The sequence below is a fragment of the Schistocerca nitens genome, chromosome 11, assembly GCF_023898315.1.
Source record: "Schistocerca nitens isolate TAMUIC-IGC-003100 chromosome 11, iqSchNite1.1, whole genome shotgun sequence".
NCBI lineage: Eukaryota > Metazoa > Arthropoda > Insecta > Orthoptera > Acrididae > Schistocerca > Schistocerca nitens.
The window spans coordinates 56,921,016-56,948,227 of record NC_064624.1 but is presented as its reverse complement, the minus strand read 5'-3'; the positions used below and the strand labels follow the sequence as shown (position 1 = coordinate 56,948,227).

The 27,212-nt window shown below is 37.4% G+C and overlaps 1 protein-coding gene across 1 annotated transcript in view; it reads right to left on the bottom strand.

Moving 5' to 3' along the window:
* The window catches only part of LOC126213273 (uncharacterized), a 50,372-nt gene that overhangs the window by 7,411 nt on the left and 15,749 nt on the right, over window positions 1-27,212 (bottom strand). The window contains exons 4-5 of the mRNA XM_049940935.1: window positions 22,892-22,984; window positions 972-1,034 (exon numbers count right to left, since the gene is read on the bottom strand). Coding sequence (XP_049796892.1) covers window positions 972-1,034; window positions 22,892-22,984 — 156 coding nt within the window. The remainder of the gene's footprint in view (window positions 1-971; window positions 1,035-22,891; window positions 22,985-27,212) is intronic.

Here is a 27,212-nt window from a genome sequence, read left to right as displayed (position 1 = left end):
GGAGTAAACCAAGGGAGAAACGGGAACTGTGGTAAATGACACGGTTCACATATCCACCAAGGTATAAGAAGAGAAAGAGCTGAATGTGGCCTCCAAACAACAATGCACTTGCCATTTCTCATCTATACAAATCATTCCCCAAGCTTAAAGCAGAAATAAGCTGAAAAGAAAACACAGGATTAAATGAGGATTGAAGCACAGACCTTTGAATTTGTAGTGTGAGACCTTCGAACAATGTGACATGTCTATTCATCATCAATTTTTTATGTATGCAGGGCTTGGCCAGAAATGAAAGTTACAGAAGTAGGAGTTGCAGATCGCCAAGAGCTTAGAAAAAATAGTATTTTTGGCATAGGCTGGGCAAGACATGAGCCATTTATGTTAGTTTGGTTTCCAGGCATTGGTTGGCACTTTGAAAAGAGTACGGAATGGTAATCTGAAAGTCATGGGGTCAAGATCCTATGTGGAAATTTATTTCTTTTTGTTTTTAATTTTCTGCCAAGCTCTATATCTCCCACAAATTTTGACAAACTTGGTGATGATGAGTAGGCGCAGCCCTGCACCCCACTGTTCATTCAATCTGCCTGTAATTGGCTCTGTAGGTGAATTGAGAGTTTCTTTTGTCTCAAAAAAGTTTGGACTATTTCACAAAAGAACTTCAAAGCTAAGGGTACAGTGGGGGCACACATATAGTCAGAAGTTGGGTTCAGTTGTTCCAGAAAGCAAAAATTTAAATTTCACCTAAAGATCTTAAGTGTAATAAGACTGCCCATTTATCTGTGATCTGTCATGTACATAATATAAGAATATGCCACATGCAGTTGAATGTGTGTTTCTCTATAAATACTACTACTTCCCTTTCACAAATTCCAAGATCCACTACGTGCAATCAGCCTAAAACTAGACCAGAGATAGTTATATTTCTGAGAACATAAATATTTACTAGACCTTAATGTATACAAGCAACTTACCTCCTCTTTCTTAACTCTGATAGGATCATATTCAGTACTGATGAACTCTTCATATACTTCAATCTGTAAAAAACAAAGAACATACAAGCTGAGTATCATTGCTCATGTGGTATATGCACACACTAAATTCATGAAGCGAGGAAACTTTTAGATAAAGTATAAAATATGACTCAAGATTAAAGATTTTTGTCAATGTAAAAAAATTTGTTTTTTCATTTATTCATTCATTTACTCACTCACATACAACATTTTGTAAAGCCCTACATGAAGGTAAGTTTTGAGAGGTGTGAAAAATGGCAAGACACACACTAACAACATGAACAGGCGAGGACAGGTGATATCTGTAAAGTACATTAACAACCTAATATCACTTGTGCTAGTCCACACACATTGATAACAATAGATATTACTTTTACATTACCTGATTTGTATATGCATATTATGTATGTAAAAATATTCCACCCAGCATGTAAGAAATGTGAGAAATACTATAACAATTCAGGAAGAATGTAATAATTCCAACTCCCAAGAAGGCAGGTGTTGACAGATGGGAATATTACTGAACTGTAAGTTTAATAATTTGTGATTGCAAAATATTAACATGAATTATTTACACAAGAGTGGAGTAACTTGTAGAAGTCAACTAAGAGTTCATTTTGGGATCTGAAAAAATGTAGGAGCATGTGAAGAAATGATGACCTTACAACTGATCTCAGTAGATAACTGAAGAAAGACAAGCGCCTTTTTACAGTATTTGTAAATTTAGAGTAAGCTTTTGACACTATAGACTGGGAAACTTTGAAGGTGGACTTATCTACATTGAGTCTAGAAAGTTGACTGCTGTTATAAGAGTTGAAGGACATGAACCCAAGGCAGTAGTTGAGAAGGGAATGTGACTGAGTTGTACCCTATCCTCCCATTTTTTCAGTCTGAACACCGGACAGGTAGTAAAAGAAACCAAGGAAAACGTTAGAACAGAATTAATGTTCAAGAAGAAGAAATAAAACCCAGTGTTTACTGATAAAATTGTAATTCTGTCAGACAGAAAAAGCCTGGAAAGAATAATTGCACAAAAATGATGGAGTCTTCAAAAGGGCTTATAAGGTGTACATAAATATCCACAAAAGGACAACAGGGATGATGGAATGAATTGAAATTAAATAACGTGATGCTGAGAGAACCAGATTAGGAGTAGCAGATGATTTTCGCTATTTGAAGAAAAAATGCCTGATGATGGCCAAAGTAGAGAGGATGCAACATGAAGACAAGCAATAGAAAAAACATATCTCCACAAAGAAGTTAACATCAAACATATATTTAAGTTAGGAAAACTTTTTTGAAGGTGTTTGTCTGAAGTGTAGTCTCATACAGATGTCAAATGTGAATGATAAACACTTCACAAAAGAATAGAGGCATTTGAAACATGATACATGATGCTACACAAGAAGGCTGATGGAAGATGCTAAATCAATTTGGGTACCAACTGACTACAAGAAGCTATCATTTTGAAGGACACATCACAAGGAATTAAGAAACTGTCAACTGGGTAATGGTGAGAAGTTTGGGGGGTGGTTTAGAAACTGTTGAGAAAGGAGGCTTACTACAGTAATCAGATTCAAATGGACATGGCTAGCAGTAGTAAGTAAGTAAGTGTCATGTGACTAGGGTCTCCCATCAGGTGGACCGTTCCCCGGGTGCAAGTCTTTTGATTTGAGCCACTTCGGCGACTTGTGTGTCAATGGGGATGAAATAATGATTAGGACAACACAGCTTCCAGTTCCTGAGCAGAGAAAATCTCCAACCCAGCCGGGAATTGAACCCGGGCCCTTAGGATTGACATTCTGTCATGTTGACCACTGAGCTACCAGGGGTGAACGCTAGCAGTAGTTATCCTAATATTTTGTTTCTGAATGAAGCACTGCTTATAAATCAAGGGCAAATCCATTTCTGCATCATGCAAACTGGTCAGTTGAAAATCCACACTGACAGAGAGAAAAGGATAAACAACTTTGGTCTGTCAACATGTGGTATATGCTTTGGAGGGACTGCATCGTTTGTCCTTGTTTTATTGATGGAGTTTCTACAGTTTGTAACATATGTCGCTGCCGGTTTAGAGTCCACTAGATACAAAACAATCCACATAATACCACCATGACAAATCTTCTATCCACGCAGCACAGATCACTACAGATCTTCATGTCACAACACTTTGAGACCATTCGACTGATTGCTTGTAAAATATGAAATGGCCTGCCCACTCACCAGCCATAACACCTTTGGTCTTTTACTGGTTTAGAATATTAAAACGGGCAACTTACAATGCAAAATCAATGAATCCTGTGGTCATGAAGCACCATGCAACACAATTTGTACACTGGAACAGAGATTAGTGGGACCTCTTCACCTGACAGTGGGACAGAGGCGGAGCAACATATACTATTGCTAAGACCAATAGTAGCTTTTATTTGATGGCAAAAGAATGGCAATTGCTGCTAAGATAAACATTGTTGGATTCACTAGAAAGTCTTTCATGACTACCTGACTTGTAAGTCTGTGCTAGATTAAGGGTTAACCTGTTACCTGTGAACCAATTTCATGCTTCTTCTGTTATCCTCCAGAAATGTGTAGTATTATGATCTTGACCCTTTTTCAGAACATGTATTATTAGCAAATGTCACTGAAGTGTTTTCTATCAATACATTGAAGTCTTATCAGATCTGTGTTACATCGCTCAACACCCACAAATTCCCTCCATAGCAAACTGACTGTTTATCAAACATTTAATCTCCACTGTAGTGCAGTGCTGTAGAGGAAGAAGAGAACATGAGCTGGTCAATATAGGCAATTGGGATGGGATCGTATTCAAAAAGTATCTACCCTTCTCCACTTCCAAACACACAACCCACTACACATTATATTGCTTAGAAGTGGTTTGCAGCACTGTCACCATGTATTACTATCTGATCAAGTTCCACATGTTCCACCATTACACACTTTGTCAGACTCTCTTTAGGATATCAGAGAAAAAAGTAAACAATACTGTTTTTTTAAAGTCTTCAACAACTAGAAGCATTAAAAATTACTTAAACAAGTTAGAAAATTCGTCACATTGTTGGCTATAGCTTAGGGAAAACTGCACCTTGCCATATTTACTCATTGTGAATATCTCTATTGTGGACTGTCTCGTCCTGCATACAGGTGAAACGAGCATCAAGAGTTAAGCATAATTAACATAACTGGAGCCAAATATTTGGGTAAATTACAGAATGAGTGGCTAAAAAGGAACATTTTTAAAATCCTCCCTGATGTCTACTGCTAAGCTGTAACAGACATTGAACCAGACTCCCAAACTCATTAACTGTAGACAGGTATGCTTAGTCCATATGGAAATTACTTTTAATTCCTGTACTGTGATTTTGACTCACATTTCAGACTACTTTCATCATTATTACTAACAACAAATAGACATAGTATCCAAGGCCCTGGCAAAATCACAATATTAAGAGGATAAGTCTTAACTTTTAGTTCTAGTAGACATTACATACTGACATCACATATTCTGTCCGCTGTAGAGAAGTCTTTATGGAAGACCAACAGCTGTTATTCAATATTATGTTACCAATAACCTTCTGAAGAAAGGGGGAAAAAATGAGAACATGGGAAGAGGGATACGGATCTATGGTCACAGCTCACTTGCATACATCCACTTTTATAAATGTGTTTTACCACAGCATATTGCACTCTTTCAGCAAATACACCTCAACTCACTGGCCAACCGCAAAGATAACCAAAGGAGGTGGGGTAATATAAAGTTGACACTATATTTCAGTATTTTGGCTGAAATAACATCATAAATCACAAATATCACTTCTTTTTGATGATCTGAAGATTTTGTAATCCCTTCTATAGTTTATAAGACAAAACTAAAGTCTAATGGAGGAATGGGCAATACCTGTATAAGTGTATTGCATCTCCTTTCAACAATTCATTTCTTACCCCCTTTGTTTACAGCTAATGTTTGGCTTATAAATTCAATGAATTGTTCCAATGACTTGAATTTAATTTCATCCGTTTCACTGCTACACTCCTCAGGGAGTTCATCATCATTTGTTTTACAGAGTTAAGAAAATTTCTTTCAAATAATGCCCAAACTTCTTTTGTCTTGTTCTTGTAATTTTGAATTTTTTAGGCGTAGTGCATAGTTTTGTCTTTCTCACAATTCTGTAATTCTACTTGAAGTGCACATTGTTTTGATTAGAGTTAGTCCTCTGAATTATGTACAGCTCTAAAACTCACTCTTCCTGAAAAGACACTTTGATCTCTGTTGTTAACCATCCTCTCTAATGGGTGGGAAACATACGTTGCACGTACACCACGGGTGGTACTGATGATCACCACCATTCCAACCTTGGATTTTCCTCAAATAGGTTATTCTTTATTTAGAGGCTATAAACTGTAAACACAGATAGAATAGAATTCTGAAATGAATGTCATGACACAGGGAGGTGTAACTCTTCCAGGTACCAGGAGTCTCACTTTCCTCATTTGCACACACAAGCCATTTTGTTCCATGGGTCTGTAGGGGATATTTTATTATGTAGACATTGTTTCTCATTTGGGACTTTGTAATAGGCGCAGTCCTGAATAAGTAACTGGAAGGTAATTTCAGGTTCACTGCATAGACCACAAAATCAGCAGTAAAAAAAGAAATGATTGCTTTCAACACTTTGATGGCACATTTCTTGTGTGTTTTTTGTTTCTGTTCCTCACTGCACATTTTCATTTTATAATGGTGGAAATTTTACAGCTAGTAACACATCAACACATGACTATGGCTGTTGGAACTGCAGCAGATTCCATTATTGCTTGTAGTACAATTTTCAGAGTTTAACTTCTGGGGAATCGGATAACAACATATTTCATTGTTTTGCACTCAGCAATACTCCATCTGAAGTGATGGAGTGTGAAAAGCTGGGCCCATTTCATAAAATCTGAAAGAATTGTTTAAAAGGAAGAAAGAAATATGAACCAAAATGAAAGTTGGCGAAGCCCCCTTACAACTTATAACTACTCATGAGAGAGAACATACCATTACCTATGAAGATCTATTCAGTTGGGCTCCTGAATTGCAAACGAGATGAACAATGGTAATTTCTGCTTATTCAAGGTGGTTAAGCAGAATCAAGCAGTCATAAAATTACATAGTTTACATTCTGTGGCTGTTTCAAGGTGGTGTCTTTATTAGGATATACTATAGGGAAATTCAAAGCTAATGAGAAGACAAAGCTTATTGTTATCTCAGCAACTGCAGCATATACCACTGATTAATCAAAGGTTCATGTGAGAACTGTGTGCAGACCATAACTCACTACTTCATAGTAAAACATGGTGTTTTCTAATCTCCAATGCTATGACACATTTGTACACAAATAATACAAGTCTTGTGTCAGTCTTCAGGAGCCTCAGGGAAATTAGGACCAAAAGTTGAAAAAGAAAGATAACATGCAAGGATCTTGTAATTGACAACGTAGGAAAAGACATGCTACTTACTGTCAAGAAGAAATGTTATGTTGCAGACAGGCACAATTAAAAGAACTCACATAAATCTTTCAGTCACAGTCTTCACCAGTAAAAGACACAAACCATTCATACACACAAGCAAGCACACTTCATCCACACATGACAGCTAACTCCAGCATCTAAGGCCAGAATGCAACTATCACATGGTATGCAAGCAGCAGTCTGGAGGGGGTGCGGAAAGGGAAGGGATAGTAGTGTAGGAGTGGGGAGAGAGGCTGATGCTGTCTGGGAGTGTTTAGGGACTAATCTTGTAATTAATGTATCAAAGTACGGAGAAATATGAAACACCAGGTTACAACATTTTGTTCAAAACTTCTTGCTGTCTGGAGAAAATAATTCACTGCTTTTGTTGGACTACTAACCTGTACATATCAGCTATGTCTTTCAGGAAGATGACAAAATGACTTGATATTATGTGAATTCCCTAGGAATAATTAATGTGATTCAATCCTTGACAAAAAAATTTCTCAACAGTGGTAAGTAGTTTTCAGAAAATTGTTGGACAATCTGAGACAGCTAGATCTCCATCATTTCACATTTATCAGCAGGAAATTATCTTTCAACTTTAGTTATTTGCGTTGTAAGTTTTCAAATTTGATCAAATATGTCTAGTAAACAAAACAATATGCAGAACAGAGATCATCTCAATTTTATCTAAATAAAACTAGCAATTACTGAGAAGTGCTTACTGCAGTAACTTCCATTTTTGTTAAGTGTGCCTAGTGCAAGGAAAATGTTTCTTTCTGTCACTCTGTGAACATTTCTTATTTTTGTGACAACTATAAGGAATAACAAAGAAATTATTTCATTGTGAGTAAAATGTGCAAATTTCAGAATTCATTACTATAACTGTTCTATATGGATTATTTTAAATTATGTATGTGTATGTACTATTCCAGTTTAAAACAAAGAATTCCTAATTGACGTGATGGAAGACATGTAATGTAAAGTCAAAATGTGCCACAAATTTCATTCTCTGTTAGTCATCTTTGCAATAATACATATAAAACAGTTTAGGTGTATGTCATATTTGGTAAAACTTAAGTGCTTGTAATTTCCATGTCTGTGTGTAGTCCTGGATTGTAACACTATTCTCTCTTGTCACAATTACTTCTGCTCATTCACTGTTCCACACACTAGTAAAAAAGTGCCATTAATAGTAGATCAACATGTGACAAAAAATATTAACTTCCACCATTTTTCAAAAATATTTAAAATTTTGTCCTAGCAGCTAAAATTTTCATGGTTCATTTCTCCTGAAAAATTTCCACATGGGTTCTGAAATGTCAGAGTGGATCATTCCCTTGTGAGTTGTTTCATTTTCATGTAAAAGTCAATCAATGGACCATCTGCTTTTGTTTCACACAAGAGAGAATATTGATACCAAAGCATTTTAGTTTATCAAGAATAATTTTGTTCTCCACACAAGCAAAAACCTTAGCAACCCAAAAGGATGATCCAAGTAGATAGTTTTTCTTGTTTTGCTCTATTGAGACTTCATATGAGAGGCTGTAAATGATTTTCTCTGGGTAACATCACTTACTTACAGCCAATTCTGTAACTAATACGATATGTATGCAGAATTAGCCTTACTGTGTATAGGTTGGGATTATTGCATCACCCTATGTATAGATGCAATATGAGGACAGGAAAAAGCTGTTTTATTTTCAGCCAATTTTGGCTCTATTTTTGACAATGTTTGTATTATTGTATGCCAAGTTTTTGTGTCTTTTTGTTCAAATTTGATTTTAGTTTCTGATGGGTTATTTTTAAGTGCTTCGTGTTGTTTATTTCTGTTTTCTTTCATTGTTTTATTATCTTTGTTGCAGATGATAACTCTGAATTACAATATGTCTGTTGACATCAGATTTATTTACATTACTGGAGAAAGAAAACATTTTTTTTAAATCTTAAATTTAATATATTAGAAATAAAATCTCTCTCCAACCATACACTTTAAAGTTTTTTAAATGAATACATTGACACAACTTTAAAATTCTCTCCTTTAGCATTATACCATCAACCCAACATTTTGCAGCAGCATGAAAGTAGCTGTCCAGAATCTTTATTTGAACTCAACAGACAAACTGCCTTCAGTCCATCATCATATGTTTCACAATATCTGCATTTCTTGTTGGCACAGAAATTTTTTACTATTAAATTATGAAGGGATGTGATTCATTAGCTTGGATCTGTGGCTAAGAGTTGCTCGCCAAGTTTGAAGGTGAAACTCTGTGATTCAGTATTTGCTTCACTTCTGCCTGAATTATTTGTCACTTCTAATTTTTCAGAAGCTTATTTTCAAAATGTCAAATTATCAAAAATTTGTTTACCCATATTTATAAAGAATCATTCAAACTCATTTCGCTTGAAATACAGGAAAACACATTTCCTGATATTTACACACAAGTTGTACAAAACTGACTTGCTATGGAGAGATCACAAATGCAATTCAACTGCCCTGCACATCTGAATAGTATGCTGGTGTAAATATGAATATAACCAAATATAGTAAATGGTTCAAATGGCTCTGAGCACTATGGGACTCAACTTCTGAGGTCATTAGTCCCCTAGAACTTAGAACTAGTTAAACCTAACTAACCTAAGGACATCACACACATCCATGCCCAAGGCAGGATTCGAACCTGCGACCGTAGCGGTCTCGCGGTTCCAGACTGCAGGCCTAGAACCGCACGGCCACTTCGGCCGGCCCAAATATAGTACTTGATTTTCACAAACCCATAAATCAACATGATGCTTCTGCCAACCAGTCACAACACAGGGCATAAATCATACAAACATGACTGACATTACACTACTTGGTGAATGATGTTTGTGATGAGTAGCCCAATCTGTTGCATAGCCCAATGTCTAGGTTGTGTTGAAAGGTGGTAATTTGGTTGTGAGTTGGCAAACCCAATAAATGTGATTCCATAAAAGCTATCATCCTACTCAGTAGCACGACTTAAAAACCATCAATTTATCTTATATGCTGATAATGATATTTGCATACCATCATATACTCTGTCTTGCAAGTGGCTGATAGACACAAAACTACCAATGTCATATTGATACACATGTCTGCAAAGCTGAAATGCTGTATTTGATAGTTTTCATATTTATAATTGTGTACAAAGAAAATATGGAATTTACTTGATGCACCACATTAAAGATCTCTCATACATGCATTACTTTTTATTCCATTTGTTGTCCCAGTATCTCTACATGTAACATCTGTGATTAAAACTGCTATCAAACTGGAGTTCATTGGAAGCATCATGTTTTCATTTTACAATACATCTAGAGCTGTAGTTCTTTACACATGACATGAAGTGTCATTGAAACATTGCACACGAATCTCAGCTCACAAAAAATTAAAAACCCAATGTCAACATTCAACCACTACTGTCTTCACATTTATGACAGTGTTTCATAAAACTGGGACAAGACTAAATTTCATTAATTACATAAAAAGTGCCATTTGTGTCATGTGGCTAAAAACTGTCAATTTCTCATTACTTTTTGTGCTACTGTGTACACAAAACTGTCCTTTCCCTGTTATCTATGATACACAAAAATTATTGTCTTCCTTTAACTATATACAACGGATGTTCAATAAGTAATGCAGCACAATTTTTTCATGGGAAATTATGATTGAAAAAATGAGGGTTTTGCTATGGGGCATCATAAACATCAGCCAATATAGTTTAATGATGTTCTGATATGTGGCAGTGCTATATGTAGCCTTCAAAAAGGCATTTGTTATTACAGAGGTGGGTTCCAAGCAGAGAGCTGTCACCGAGTTTCCTTTGGTGGAAAACCAGAGCATGGCAGATATTCATAGGTGCCTGCAGGATGTCTTCAGAGATACAAGAATGAAGGAAAGCACGGTGAGCTGCTGCGAAAGGCATCTGTCATCATTATAAAAAGGTAGCACAACCCTCATAATATCGAAGAAAAAACTTCACCGTGTTCGTTGCCAGAAAAATGCAAATGAACTTCACTTTCTTCACGACAAGGCAAGGCCTCACAAAAATCTGTGCACCTGAGAGAAGCTCACAAAACTTCATTGGACTGTTCTTCCTCACCCACACTACAACCTGGATCTTGCACATTACAACATCCATCTGTTTGTCCAAATGAAGGATGTACTCCATTGGAAGCTGCACACAAATGGCAGAAAGATCATTGATGTAGCAGCATGTTGGCTCTGATGACAACCAGTAGAGTGCTACCATGTGGGCATACAGGTCCTCCCAGTATGGTGGTGTAAGGTCATTACACTGAATGGAAATAATGTTTAAAAATAAGATTTTGTAGGAAAAAAGTGGGGAATAATATGGTGTATTGACATCCTCAATAAAATCAACTTGCTTTTAGAAAAAAGTGTTCCATTACTTAACTTACTTTCATACACAACTGCACAAACTTCAGCACAATACATGATAAGTCATCAACTGAACAGGCCCCAATAGACACTAACAATGTAAACATATCGGAAGGCCAATTATTTGAACTGAAAGCTACAGCTAATTGCATAGTGGCATCAACTGGCAACTCAGGCCCAAATATATGATTAAAAATATTTGCAGTATAAAACAGAATGAGGTAAAGCTCTCTAAAAAAGAAAATGAGTAAACAATTATTTAACTATTGATATGTAAGTAACATGGAAAAGTAGGATACATAATGCCTCTCTGTAGTTGCCATCTGCAATGTACAGTTATCTGCCAGAACAAAATAACAATTAGATCAAACTACTACTCGCCAAGTGTGAACCAGCAGTAACAGGAACCCCCCAAGAAACTAAAAGCAACAACAGGGAGAAGGCATCAAAACAGACAAGAAAATATTTGGAAAAATGCTTTATTATGGAAAGAGCATTTTCATTTAAAAACTGTTTTATGAATTTTTTCAAATTTGTAAAAATCACAAACTCACAAAGCGAATCCAAATGGCATCCTTTAGGAATATAGTGACATTATAAGATGTTGATCTGTGTGTCATACTTTATGTGAAAAATTCTTTTTTTCTATGCGAACCAATAGCTGTTTTATAACTATCTGTGTTACAAAGTTCTCTAAAACTGACATCAACATACATGTCTCTCTAACTAATATAGTATATTAGCATCTCATTTGTTATTAACTATTCATTCTTGAAGCCCTATTTTATGTCAAAGCTTATTATAATTATTGAAGCCCATTCCCATTTGAGTCTTGGAGGAAGAAAGAGCAATACTTTCAGACACTTTTCTTTATTTGTATTTTGCATTTGTCATCTATAGTGCTCCTTGTAGGGTTTCCAAGGGTATGGGATTTTGTTTCATATGGTATTGATCTCTTCATCACTCATTACAGAGAGATAGTGATCAAACTTTTTTGTCATTAATCCATGACATGGAATTCAGTTTTATCATTATAGATTCCTACTTAAAACATTTGTGTAATAGCTCTTGTGCCTGTACTTCTGTCACATTCAAAGCAGCTATCAATAGGTATTACTTTTGTAACCCAATGTAACAGCATAACATCTCAAAAAGTTATTTGTTTTTATGCACAACTGAACATATAATATACAAAAATTTATATTTTAAACCAATTAACTACAACAACTAAGTATTCTAAACACTGATATAAAATTTTTATTTCGTGTCCCTCAATTTGACATACAGATGGAGCAGATGGGCTAGTGTGGGTCATGCAGCACAGCAGTGCAAGAAGCTATTGGGGCAGTGCGCACTCCATTTGTATAGGCACAACTGCTCACCTGGGTGTCTACTTGTTGGCAGCTATAGGTCGGATCAGCCAGTTCTTTAGCTGACGTCATTAACACACACCTGGCTTGTACATTGCACCATCCTCAGGGATCTGCGTGCTAGTTGTTTTCCATCATATGGGCTGGTCATGTTTGTACTTTCCTTTGTGCCAGTCTCTATGCTGGTGTTCCAACTCCCTGCTCCTCTGCTGCCCTCAATTGAGAGCCAGTTTCAAAGACTGTACAGAAATGTGGGGCAAGCACCTGCTTCAGTCCATGCTGCACTGTTAAGTAAGGTGTATCATTAACCTAGCTGATATGGCTGCCTTGTTAATTTCCAGCAGTGTGAGGTTCTACAAAATAGTGCAAAATTTGAAACCCTCTACCAAGCTCAAGAAACTTACCTTTGCAAAACACCTCAATGTCTCTCACTCAAGTGTCCCAAATGTGCTACCTCATATACGGACTCACTATATACAAATGTGATAATCTAACATGTGACCTTGAGGTGCAAACTAGGCCATTGGCCTTGTCAGATCCTCCTTTAGATGAAGCTGACCTGATTGCTGAATCACATGTACTATGGTAGCAGCAATGGATGTGCTTTCCAACAACTGACAGGGGGAGAAATTAGATTTGCACAGTAAGCAGACCCCTGGTGCCCTGTGCAGCTGACCAGCCAACCTTGCCTTCTGTCAAGTAACTGTGCAATGACACCAATGACAACATGTGGTGATATCACAACACTACCTGACTTTCCCTGCAGGAATCTCAGTGGCTACAAGTATGTCAAAAAGTTATGATTCCCATTCACGATGTTGGTCGGACATCCAGCGCTGTTCTTCCTCCGCACCCGTTTCTGCTCAAAGAGAAAGTTGGCAGTCCTAACATGAGTGTCATTTGGTGCATATTAGACAGGCTTGCTTATTCACAGGCTCCACGTGTAAGGTATGCTGAAAAGGAGGCCATTCGGTATCCGTTTATGACAGTCGTCATGCTGCAGGATGGTCTTCAAGAGTCCCAGAGTTTCCGCAGGACTTTGAGGCTGTTTACAATGCCCTACAAGCATTGACTGAGTGTATTCCGTTGACACTGGTGGTGGATGGGCAACTGATTGAGTTTTAGGCAGATACATGGGCAACAGTCAGCCTAATTAACTTACAGGGGAAAATAGCGTACTCAGCTGTCTGATGCAGTGAAAGCTTAGAAGGGTGAAAAGGAGGGGATGCCTATTTAGCCTTAGGTGCCAACACTCTATAGTTTCTGAAAAAATTCAATGAAAGTTTCATTGTGACAGTATCAGTTCTCTTGTGTAATGTATATCTAGGTGAGTTGGAAACAAACTGCCCTGAATACAGTTTTGAATTTTAGCACCATGTGTTCAAATCCAGTGTCCTGTATTTTTTCCCCTCTCTCTTTTGTTGTCATGGAAATATGCAAGTTCAATATCTTTTCTACCATCATGATGTAATTATAGACAAAAGAAGAAAGCATTTCAAATACTTGTTGTATTGTTTATCATCAGATGTAGTATTAAAGAGAGATTTATCATCACAACTGACATGGATTAACGCTTTCCAAAAAACTGTTACCAACAGTATTTGTTCCTCTTATTGTCAGAGGCAAATATGGTCCTCAAATCCACCAAAGCTTAAACCAATTAGTGGTAGACAACATAATGTGTACGCAACAGCCATAAAATCAGGACAGCTCACAAAAGAAACATATCATCAGTATTTGGAAAAAGTTTTGCGACCGTATGTAAAAATGGAGCCATTTCTCTACATTACTGACTCATACAGTGAGCAAAGTGGTCAATCATATGATTGGCTCTTTGTCGATGAAATCAGAATACTAACATTTTCATTAAAACGTCTATCGGCCATAGTGTATGTCATTATGTTAACCCTGTAGCTTATCCTTTTACTGACGGGTGAAGAACAGCATTTGACAATTACATACGTAATCTCTTCGCATTACACGGAGAAGGGAAATCCCAAGTAGAACTGAAGCTATTACAATACACGGCTTCATCCATAATCAACTGCAGGCTCCAGCTTTCAAGAAAATGCTTTCACACACAGTTTTCCGCAAAATTCTTGCCTGATTGTAACCTCCCCCTCCCTAATCGGCCTACTGGATTGTGATGTAATTGATTATGACCACACATGCCTAATGAAATTTTACAGTGAGTAAGGCTATCATTATCAACAGAAAATAAAGCCAGTTAGTTGGAGGAAAGTGTACAACAGACATTTCTGAAGGAAGAATCTATTCTGCACTTAAGGAAAGAAACTGATGATAACTAGAACATAGGTGGAGTACAGTGCAATCGCTCACAAACAGCACGGAGGAAAAGGGTACAACATAATATTTACTACAAAAATCACTGATAACACAAAGTAAACACCAATTGACTAAAAAGGGGATAATTAAATGGTCACCAGCTCACTACGGTAATGGATCTCCAGCATCTTGAGAAAAGTAATGGCAAAGAGATTTAAGCAATAATCACTGGTGTGGCAACAAGATTGTCATGCTTTTCCACTGCACAATTCATGAGAAAATACATGAATCAGAAAGCACTGAGTTTGCAGTTACTTATTCTGGAATACTAAATTTTGAAAGTAAAGTTAAATGAAATTACTGGTTAAATAGATGACTGGCTAAATTTAAACTTTTCAGGTAAAAAAAAAAAAATACTTTCAGAAACCTCAGTATAACATAATGCAAAATTTAGAAAAAGCAAGCAATTTACTTTTGAGTAGTGAAAGATTGAACTAACTTTACTTTACGCAAACGAGCAATTGGTTTTACTTTTAAAATAAAAACAATAAAATACATGCCAAGACAGATGAAGTCGCTCGCTAAGCTAAATACAGAATAAAAGAAATTGTGAAATCTTAATTTGTGCTGAATCTTTAGTTATTAGTTTTTCCAGTGAAATTTTAGTTTAAGTAGCCTCAGTCATGTAATACAAAAATGAACAGTTGCTGAGGCAGAAAATTTAGACCAAAACTGGTCGTTAGAAAAAACAAAAAACTGATAGTAAATATTTAATCAATTTTCATATTCTTATGACACGTTGTGATTGCATGGAAAGGAAACCAACCCTGCTTGGTAATAATGTCTCAGGACAATGACAACACAGGTGCCCTACAGGCTTGAGCTATTGCATGTTATTATTCAAGTTATTCACACTTTGTGAAAGAAATGTTGCTGGGCAATGTCAATGTAAGTTTATAATTTTTCACTTAACAGTCTTACAATGTTGTAGCTGTGCGGACGCCTAAAAAAGTAGCCAACGATAATGCTAAGCTGCCATTGTTGTTGTTGTTGTTGTTGCTGCTGCTGCTGCTGCTGCTCCTCCTCGATGAGAACCCCAAGTCATCTCCAGAGCCACGAATAATTATAGGACAGGCAACAGTTTGAATTGCAGCTTCTTTGCATGTCAACTCCCCTACTGTCCTCTCAAAAGGGTTTACAAATCAGGCGTGTCTACATTCGCACGAGCATAGCTGCATACCGCGGCAGTGGGATCACCCAACAAACACTTCTGCATTCTTTCATGACTCTTTCACAACTCAAGCTGCTCTGCTGCCTCACTGCTCACAACATGACATTCTTCATACGCAAAGAAACAACGGCACAACTACTACCATTTCGTAATTGCTATCGACACATTTCAATAATGTTCACTTGGCTATTACCCAGCAATTTCTTTATAATTACAATCAATTATATACAGTCAAAAATAAATACATTAGTACATCAATTACATATTAAATATAGTTTCTGGAATACAGCTTACAGCTTCAAAATCAAAAGTACAGCGCAAGTTATCAACAGATATTAAACGGCGAAAATTTTGGATTTTGATGTTACAAGATCATGAGTTATTTACCTACATTAATAGGGATTTTTCCGAATTACACTACTGGACATTAAAATTGCTACACCAAGAAGAAATGCAGATGATACACGGGTATTCATTGGACAAATATATTATACTAGAACTGACATGTGATTACATTTTCACGCAATTTGGGTGCACAGATACTGAGAAATCAGTACCCAGAACAACCACCTCTGGCCATAATAACGGCCCTGATACGGCTGGGCATTGAGTCAAACAGAGCTTGGATGGCGTGTACAGGTACAGCTGCCCATGCAGCTTCAACACGATACCACAGTTCTTTCTTGAAATTCTTTGAGACTATTTTTGTCAGTCAGATGAATCTGCCTTACTGTTTTATTTTTGGTCACTTTCAGTTTTATCTTAATTATCATATACAACATGAATTGGTCACTGCCACAGCCTGCTCCAGGATAGGTCTTGCTACCTAGGACCGAAGTACGCCAGCATTGTCTCACCAAAATGAAATCAATCTGATTTCTAACCCTATTCCCTGGAGAAATCCATGTGCATTGCTGCTGTGGGTGATGTTGAAAGAGGATATGCCAAACAGATAAGTTGTTATTCATGCAAAATTCCAGTAGCCACTACCCATGATCATTTTTCACTTCCAGGCCATGAAGTCCAACCACAGAGCTCATGTGTCCATCATCTACAGTCTCACCTATCTTTGCATTAAAGTCACCTTGGATGACTAATATTTCCTTTTTGTGTATCTTTCTGATAGTATTTTCTAGCAACTCATAGAATTCATCTATTACTATGTCTGATGAAGCTACCGTGGGAGCATAAGCCTGAATGATTTTGATATTGCATGGAATAGTTTTCATTTTAATGGAGATAATTCTGTTGCAAATGGGCTCACAGCATGAAAGCATTACAGAGGTTCTTGGGAATCACTAGAGCAATGTCATTTTTATTCATATCCGCACACCCGGAAAAATATACTGTATTCTTTGCTTGAGTCATGAAGTGGTCACACCCTCTCCAGTGTCTCGCTGAGTCCAAGTACATCTAGCACATTAAGATCCATTTCTCTCTCCACGATAACAAGCATTCCTGTCTGTAAGAGACCTCGCACATTCCAGGTCGCTATCCTTTTAACACTTTACAAGGATGGTTCAGATTGATCTTTGCATTCCAAGGCTCCTCTCAACCCTGCCCCCCCCCCCCTCCCCCCCTCAGAGATTTGACTGGAGGACTTACTCCGGAATCTAATTTAAGATTGAGTAAATCCATGAGGTTGTCTTGGGAAAATAACAGTGGTGGTTTCCCATTGCCTTCCATGGTTTAAATGAGGCCACCCCTAACATTGAATCAGACGCCTTTTGTATCCATTCCTCTGGAGTACAGACACTATAGGTTTGAATCTTTCGCCATCGACACCATTCTGAAGCCATCCGTCGCAGATGCCATTGAGGTCTTCACCATTACCCTGGGAAGAGGCCCTATACAGGGTACCAGAAGAACCCTGGTTCTTTTTATGAGGTTGATACTCCTCCTGCTCCTCCTTCCTGGGAATGAGAGATTAACAGAAAGAGCAATATTTACAAATAATATAATGCTGCATCACTGGATCGATATGATATCTGAAAACTTCTATTTGTGTTCTGAGGAATTATGAGCTTAAAATGGTCATATGGGGTGAAGAAAAGTTAATTTGGCTGATTAACAGATAGATGTTAGACTGATGTGAATATTCTTGCTGTCAGTTCCCTTTTTGGAACATTTGATGAGGATTTAATTTTCTGTTTGAATGAGTAGTACTCAGAGTTGAGTAGAGAAGTAGGGCAAGGATTTGGTACAACTTCCAGCCCCGTAATTTTGATTTGAATAGTAATTAAGTTATGTAATGGTGACACTATTTTTTTTTCATTACGTGATGATTAGTAACTTTGTGCTACTGCGCATCTTGAATTTTTGCTATTTTTGCAAATGGAAGAGAGACCAAATCTTTCAAGTTTAACCAGTTTCAGACAGTTATGACTTAAGAGTAATGTTTTGCATTGTAATGTGCACTTGATTTTAAAATTTTTCTCGTCCCTACCTTTCGTACTATAGTCAGATTTGCCACTAATTATTGTAATGTTATGAGAACTATGTATTTAATTTATGATGTAAGGACTATCATTTGCCATTAGTGTTAAACAACTTTTTTAGACTTGAGTTAGAAGTAAAAGTAAGTGTACTAAAGTAGGGTATTTTGTCTCATTTTTTCATGTACTGTGGTGGAGGAGAACCAGCTCCAAGGGAACTGACAGCAGTGCATTTCCTGGCTAACTGCCACTTGGACCTGTTGAAGGCGTGGACAGCTTGGAGAGAAAGTGTTTAAAAGCTCATTGAAAAATTGAAAGTGCCTGTGAAAAAAACTGAGCACTGAGCAAGTGAACTGCAATGTGCAGTGTAATCTAATTTTTTTTTTCCAACCCATGAGGATTTAATTTGTTTAGCAAGGCAGTGCTTGTACCAAGTGGTATGTGTTTTAAAATGTAAGTCTTTGCTTACCCAAAAAGGACATCTCTTATGATGAAAATGCATAAATTTTGTTAAAAGTATAACTTGCAGATATTTTGTGATCTTTATGTAATTACTTTGTATGGGGATTTTCGTATGGCTAGTTCACATACATATAAATTTGAAAAAAACATATACTCTTTGATAGAATTTCTTACAAAATATTTTTGTGTGTGTAGATTTTAAACCCAAGTTCTGGCATCACTTGTTGTTAGTGAACTGCCCATTTAGCTATTAGCAATATCTATCTGGTCAATCCAATGTGGGGGTGACATGACGAAGCAAGTTGGGATAATTTTAATTCCCCTCTTGCTTTGCCATCTTAAATTCATTTTTTTTAATTTTAACTAATTACCATTAACATACATGAATACTGTCTGCATTTTCATAAAAGAGAAAGATTGCCCCCTTAGTTTTAAGGGGACAACACCATGGTTCAGGTCGAAAAATATTGATTTTCGGTTTTCATCATATTTCAATAGATTAAGGCTTTATTTAAGTACTCTGAAAAAGATTTATCTGAAAAAAAAATTTTTTTTGAGCATTTAAAGAACATTTTCCTACCACCTGTATTTATGTGTCATGCCCACTTTCCTGCATGTATTATATATCTTTATATCCCTTACACTGCATGTTGGTTTTTTTTTATTTTTTATTTTTTTTACTCCCGAGTGTGTTGGCAATCCTTGGAATGCAACGGTTGGTACTCTTTTGTTTCTGCTGTTTGTAAACAACACGCTTTCAAACACATTGTCAGTTTTGTTCAAGTGTGATTGCGAGTAGTTGTTATACTTACGTTTGCAGTGCTTGTTTACATGTGTTTTGTTGTGTTTATTGAACATGACGATATGTAAAGGCATTTTCAAGAAACAACAATTTAGAGGAAACAAGTTTAGAAAGTTTTCTGTACAAGAGGTTATGTCGCCTGGCAACTATGTTTCTAATTGTAATTATTCAACGAATGCATCATCAAAGAAGCTCTCACCATTTCAATGAATTTACTGTTAAGTGACAAGGGGTGAAGTAACATCATTATAAATTTGAGATTATCATCAGATGTAATTTCTAAATTTGTACAATATAGACAGTGTGGTGAATTACGTGTGAAAATTTATGAGAGTGCCAGTGGGGGAAAAGACATAGCAAGTGCTTTGGATTAAATTTGCACAAAATGCTCAGCTGTGATTTCATTTATGAGTTCTTCAAAAACCAGATGCAAGTGGCCCTTATGCAATCAATACTAGATTAGTTTATGCCTTACGGCCCATTGGCAAGGGAATGGCTGCAGGGAGAACATTTTGTTCAGTGATGAACTTACATCAACCACCAAATAAATTTGAAAAAATGACTGCAATATTAGAGAAAGCTGTATGTGAGGTCAGTGAGGAAAGCATGAAACTGGTTGCTAGGGAAGCAGCGGAAGAAAATTATGGACGTTTAGATATTGCAGTTGCATTTGATGGAAGTTTGCAGAAAAGAGGACATACTTCTCTGAATGGAGTAGTGATTGCCACGAGTGTAGACACCAGTAAATTGTTAGATGGGGAGATAATGTCTAAATATTGCAAATAATGTATAGTGGTCAATGAACATAAAGAACACAGCTCTGTGGCTAATTTTAGAGAAACAAGTGGTGGCATGGAAGTTCATGGAGTACAACAAATATTTCATCGCTCCATAGAAACAAGAGGCGTACGGTACACCAAATATTTGGGCGATGGTGACAGTAAGGCATACAAAAATGTGGTGAACTCTAATCCATATGGAGATGCCATTATTAGCAAAACAGAATGTGTAGGACATGTTCAAAATGTTTGGGAACAAGGCTGATAAAACTAACTGTTGATATGAGAGGAAAAAAATTAGAAGATGGAAAATTGTTGACCGTACAGGGTCGGTTAACTAAAACTGAAATAGAAAACTTGCAGGTATACTACGGGCAGGCAACTACGAGAAATAAAGAAAATCGGGAAGCAATGAAGAGAGATGTTTGGGCCTTATTCTTCCATAAGTTCTCTACTGATAATAAGCTATGTAATGGATTGTGTCCATCAGGAGAAAATTCATGGTGCAAATACAATAGGGTTCAGGCAACTGGAGAATCTTATTCTCACCAGCATTCTCTTCCTGCTGCTGTTGTTACAGCAATTAAACCTATTTTTTGAGACTTGGCTCATCCTGACCACCTAAGGAAATGTCTGCATGGGCAAACACAGAAAAAGCTGGGAATTAATCATGGTGAAAATATGATAACTGAGCTGCAACATTGCGATAAAATGAGGATAGCCGATGCAGACAGGTCTGCATCTAATATGGCCAAGACTGCAAGACAAACATCCAGGAAGGTGGAAAAAAGAAGCTGGAAGACCTGCTAGAGGCAGAGCAGGACAGTTTTAATTAACTGTAAGTAACAAATATCGAAAAAATTTTCTTTACAGTCAATTTCCTGCAAACTGAAATTTTCAGTACATATGCCCCATTATATCGGAAACTATCATAGATAAATGAATGAAATTTTCAGAGACTCTGCATAACTTAAAAAGCCACCTCTTATTCTACATTCATTAATATTTCCCCATTAGGAAGTTCACAAAAAATATTTTCTGCAGAAAAAATTTTAGTTTTTTGTTAATAAATTTAAAAAAGTATTTCTTAAAAACTATAAAAATGGATAAAGTAGATTTTAGTACAGTTGACTATTAGCATCATGCAACATACAGTGAAAGTATTAAGGTCCTGCATCAAATAGTTTTTTTCAGAAATGGGTCAAATACTTGCCTAAATTAACATGGGTTAGATAGGCAGGGTGTGGTCGCCTTAAAGAATATAACACCAGATCTAATTTCGTGCTTAGTTTTATGTATGTAATTGATTTTCTAATTTATTTTGACTATAACTAGTTAGCATCTTTTATTATAGGGCAAAATCAGTAATTGTTTCATAACTCAAATTCTGTTGTTGGCATATAAAAAAATATAAATCCTGTAATAATTGTAAATATTTAGAAGACGAAATGCAGGTATTCTTAAAGTATCTATTTGGCTCTGGTCGGAAACATGTTAGCAAAGCCAGCCCTTAATTAATTCCAAAGTAATTAACAGTTTTGTCAAAAGCATTGTTTGCATAACTATATTTGTTAATTTCATGATTTACACAAATAATTTGGCCTAACTCTTTTAGTAGAAGAAACTGCTAAAAAGAACCAATTTTTCAATGCATTCAGTTAATCGAATGAGTTAAGTTTTAATTGTAATTTCTCAAAATTTAGCTTTAAACAATGTGTCATTTCAGAATCTATTATTGTGATGATATACAAGGCCCTGAATTTTGGTCATGAGACAGTCAGTCCACGGCCGAGTTTCAGACAAGTAACCTGTGTTGGTTAGAACAACAATGCTTCAAATTAACTGTGAAATAAGTGTTAAACAATTAGGCCATGTGTAAAGACAATGACAGTGATTGTTTCCATATGTACCCATTTATTCTTCGAGAACTGAACTTTGTGGTTAGGTTTTACTGCTTGTAGATGTTCAACAAGAAACTATTGTAGCAGTATGTTAAGTTTCACCAGCAAACTGTTAATGAGGCTTATAGGAAGTTTAAATGACAGTGCACTGGCCATACATATATAACTGTGTATTATTGGGGGGGGAGGGGGGGCGGTTGAGAACAGTGAAATCAAAGTACTGCAAAACACAACTGTGCAAGTCTCGGCTACATAATTTACAGTAGTTAGTGTCAGAATCCACAACCCATTTTTTAACCAGTGTAGTGACGCATTACATCGACATCAAGGACGATCAACAAATGAAGAAATAAAAGCAGAAGGAACTGCCACAACATAATACAGCTACACACTGTAATAAGTATGAATTTAAGACATTCATTTCATACATTCCAAACGAAGCAGATTATTATAAGAATGGTCATGGAAAACAATGACAGACTTGTCAGGAGTGTTACTCAAATAGCATCTATAACAGCTTACACAAAGCACAGAAAGATAACCACAGTCACTGAACTTGTGCAGAAATAATATGCTCTAATAGTTTAAAATGCCACACCAGCTATGATAATTTAAGTATAAGTGCCCATTACATTTCACGACTGTCTTATCATACCTGAAGCATAGAATACTGACATGAAAACTTACATTACGCTCAGATGGACTCGCATTCAGTTCCATTCCTCCATCTTCCTTTCCATCGAAACAAGTCTCTACGATTTTCAATGGATCTTGAAGTAACTGGAAAAAGAAAAATATTACTCATTTAAAGCTCACACACACACACACACACACACACACACACACACACACACACACTTCTGTAACTACTACATCACTACATGACATGTGGGGATGGCAAGAGGGTGAATGTTTATGATTTCAAACACACCTCACATAAAGAACAACAGGGCTCAAAAAAGGATCTTAAAAATAGAATGAATTTTCACTCTGCAGCAGTGTGTGCACTGATTTCAAATTTACTGAGAGCTTAAAATTGTGAGCCAGACAAGTACTTAGAATATTTCGCTTTCAAGGGCTCGCACTCTACTTAAACTACTTGATGCCTTACAAATGCACCATTTTTAGAAATTTTTTAGTTTGTTAAGCTCATGTGTAATTTTTTATTCAGATTGCTCTCCAGACTGTTCTGAGTATGCTTTTGATCATTTTGCTATGCTCTGGACTTTGCTTCTGGCTATCTGTTCACTTCATGAATTCCATCTTCTTAAATTACCGGAACCTCTTATTGCTCCACCGATCTCTGTGTCACTGCCATTCCAAGTGACCATAAATTGTGTTCAACCTATGCATAGTAGGACAGAAAAGTGGCAATGAGAACTATTTCACTGTGCATCTATTCAGTGAAGTATAGATCTTGAGTTTCTACAGCTGTGGAGTGGTAGTTGTGGCTACAACAGCAATGGCAAGAAAAGCAATCGGCCAGTAAGAACAGCTAGAGGAATTCCAATAGCAACAGCAGAAATTCCTCTTACAAGAGCTGCAAAACTAAGTGTGTACAGTTGCAGCTTCATAACCTCCCACTCCATCATTTGTCTGCTTCAATGAGGGAAACAAGAGTTAGGAGTTTTAAGTCTGTCTTTCATTCACTGTAAGTTATGTCTAAGGTCCAAGAATACCAGAGTGGATGCTTACTGTCTTCTACTAATAAACTGCAAAAAGTGTTGCAAAAAACCATCCAATTTCAGTCTCCAGTAATAGAGCCTTTCAGATGTTTGTGGTTTGCTGGCTGTTACTTTCATCATCCTACCCACTTAGTTGTAACCAGAATCAAATTTCACCAATGTGTTAAGCAACATACAAAAAATACATGGAATGTGCTGCTGACTTGCAAGGCTTAGCATATAAGTGTCATTATTCTCGTAAACAGAGTGACACATCATATGCAGACTTGTAATCCAGGATGCTGTTATAAATCTTTCTCCTGGTAGAGAAGTTAATGCAAGGGCTTTAGGGTCATCTGAGCCAACCTTGGGCAATGTGCTACAAATTGCCAAAGCTCTTGCTGTAACTGGATTGGTGCAAGCTCCTTTGGACATTGACTGTTAGTAGTATTAGCCACTGTTGTGGTCAATAATCAACTGACTCCTTCCATTCAACATAATCATCTGACTTAATGAGCACCTGTTTATCTGGTGACTCAGATACAGTGGTTACTGCAGTAGTTGGTGGACCACCGCCCTTATCGTAAGTCTATGTGCAAAAGCAGAAGTCCTTTGTTAACCTATGGCATGTCCCAGAGCAAATAAACATGCATGCAACAGTTGCTCCCCATCACTATTAGTGGGTCCCAGGAAATTCATGCAATCAAATCTTGTGCAGGTTGCAGCCCACAGCATCAATGGTGTCACTGCCCTGTTCATGGCATCACCTGTTTTGCCTGCTGCAAACTGGGGTATCTAGCAAGTGTCTGCCTCAGCTAGCACATGGCAACAGCCATCAGTGAATTGCTCATTATTTCACTTGGGGCCACTAGTGTCAGCACATGAGATGCAGAAGCTCATGTTGCAGCTAGAAATTAATGGAGTAAATGCAGGTTTCCAGTTGGATACAAACACTGCCATTTCTATAACATGGATATGTACTGATTCATCAGCTCCCCACAGCTGTACTCTCCTCTGGCAAAAAGGCCAGTTGATACCATTATGAGGTCAGATCACAGCCCAACACAGGCTATATGGTCTACCTAAAATACACAAAGATGGCGACCATGGACACTTTGTTAGAGCTATTGGCTCTCCAATGTACGAGACCTGTCTAAAAAGTATCTGACCTTTGGCCAGAAAAAATATTTCGAATACCTGATGGGGTTGGGACCCTAATCCTCTTCAAAGTAGGCCCCTTGTGCTTGCACACACTTAGCCCACCGATACTTCCACTGCTGGAAACACCCTCTGGAAGTTGTCTTTTGGAATGGTGTTAAGCTTCATCATCGTGTTCCGCATTATCTCATCTCTCCTTTCAAAACAGGATCCTTTCAGTGGCATCTTCAATTTTGGAAACAACCAGAAGTCACATGGAGCCATGTCTAGAGAGTAGGGAGGCTGGTGAACGGCTGTGATTCCATGCTTGGCCAAGAAATTTTGGATCAAGTGGGATGAATGTGTGGGGGCATTATCGTGATGCAGTTGCCAGTTTTTCGCTGTCCACATGTCTGGTCTTTTGTGTGGAACTACATCATGGAGTCGTTGGAAACCATCTTGATAGTACTCCTTTGGCACTGTTTGTCCTTCCAGTGTGTATTTGTGATACATAATTTCACGGACAGCAAAGAAGACAGTTAGCATCACCTTGATTTTGCTTCACACCTGCCGCACTTTCTTCAGCCTTGGAGACTCGGGATGCTTCCATTGTGACAACTGACTTTTTGTTTCTGGGTCGGACCCGTACACCTATGACTCATCTCCAGTTATCATGGTGTTCAGAAACCCAGGATCAGTGTTGGTGGTGTCCAGAAGGTCCTGTGCAACGTCAAAATGAAGGTATTTTTGTTCTGGTGACAACAACTTGGGCACGAATTTCGCAGCCACTCGGTGCATGTTCAAATAATCACGCAAAATTGCATGTGCTGAATCTTTACTCACTCCAACCTGTTGGACAATCTCCCACATGGTCAAACAATGGCCTGCCATCATCAAATGTTGTACTCTCTCAACAACAGCTGCACTCCAAGTAGTTTAGGGCCTGCCAGAATGCTGGTCACTCTCCACTGATGTGCGGCCATTTTTGAATCAGTTGAACCACTCCTTAATTTGTGTTACACCCATCGCATCTTCTCCAAACACCTGCTGCATCTTACAAATTGTTTCACTTTGAGAATCACTAAGCTTTTGACAAAATTTGATGCAGTATTTTTGCTCAACACGTTCAGTCATCTTGAGAGAATTAGTAATCTGACAAACACATTGTGTAGCACCTCACTTAGCAACCAACAGGCAGCGACTGGTGTTCTGGAAAGAGGGGACAAAATTCACGCATGTGCATAAAGGTCTCTTCCTTTACTGTGTACAGAGATGCCATGCTATCGTCTATTTTGTGTGGGAAAATAAAAGGTCAGATACTTTTTAGACAGACCTCATATAAACTGACAAAATAATTCATTAAATTGTTGAGACCTGTAGTTGGCAACTGTGAACATCACATTAAGAACTCATAGATGTTTGCTGAACCATATAGCGGATGAACACAGTTCTAAGTCAAGTCACAATCAGCCTCGACACGATCTCCCTTCCTACAAAGTACCAATGTAAGATACAATAAAACTACTGGCCACTCATTTCTCTTCTAAATTTTAAAGTTATTTTGGTATACCTTGATGACCACTTATATTTTCTACAGTGGAAATTATTATGAAATGGCTGATGGAGCAACCATGAGTTCGCCAGTGTCACCAACCATAGTTATCTTCTTCATGGCGTGTTCTGAAGAATGAGTATTGATCACTGCTCCCTATGTCCATCCTGCTTCTTCAGGTAATATGTTGACAATACTTTTCAATCTGACCGAATGGCAGTGAGGTACTGCAGCACTTCATCAACCACATGAATTTACAATGCATGTGGATGATGATATCTGTTTTGTAGTGGACTCAGCTGTGTGGTTATCTGCACCCGTACAAATTCCCAATCTTCTCCATTTCCAGTCCTGTCACATTCTCAAAAGAAGAAGAAGAAATGATGAAGCCAACACAAACCAGTCCCCGGACAGAAAAAAATCACTGACCCAGCTTGGAATCGAACCCAGGACTCTGTGGAGGAGGATAGGAAGTTGCCCTTTATAGATGTGTTGTTCGAATGTAAATCAGAGGGATGACTGTCATTCTGTGCACAGCAAATTGATGTACATCGATTTTTATCCAAACAGGCATAGCTTTCACCATACAGCTCAGAAGAGAGCTATTCTGAACACCTGAATACACAGAGCCAGGACTATTTTGAACAAGAACCAC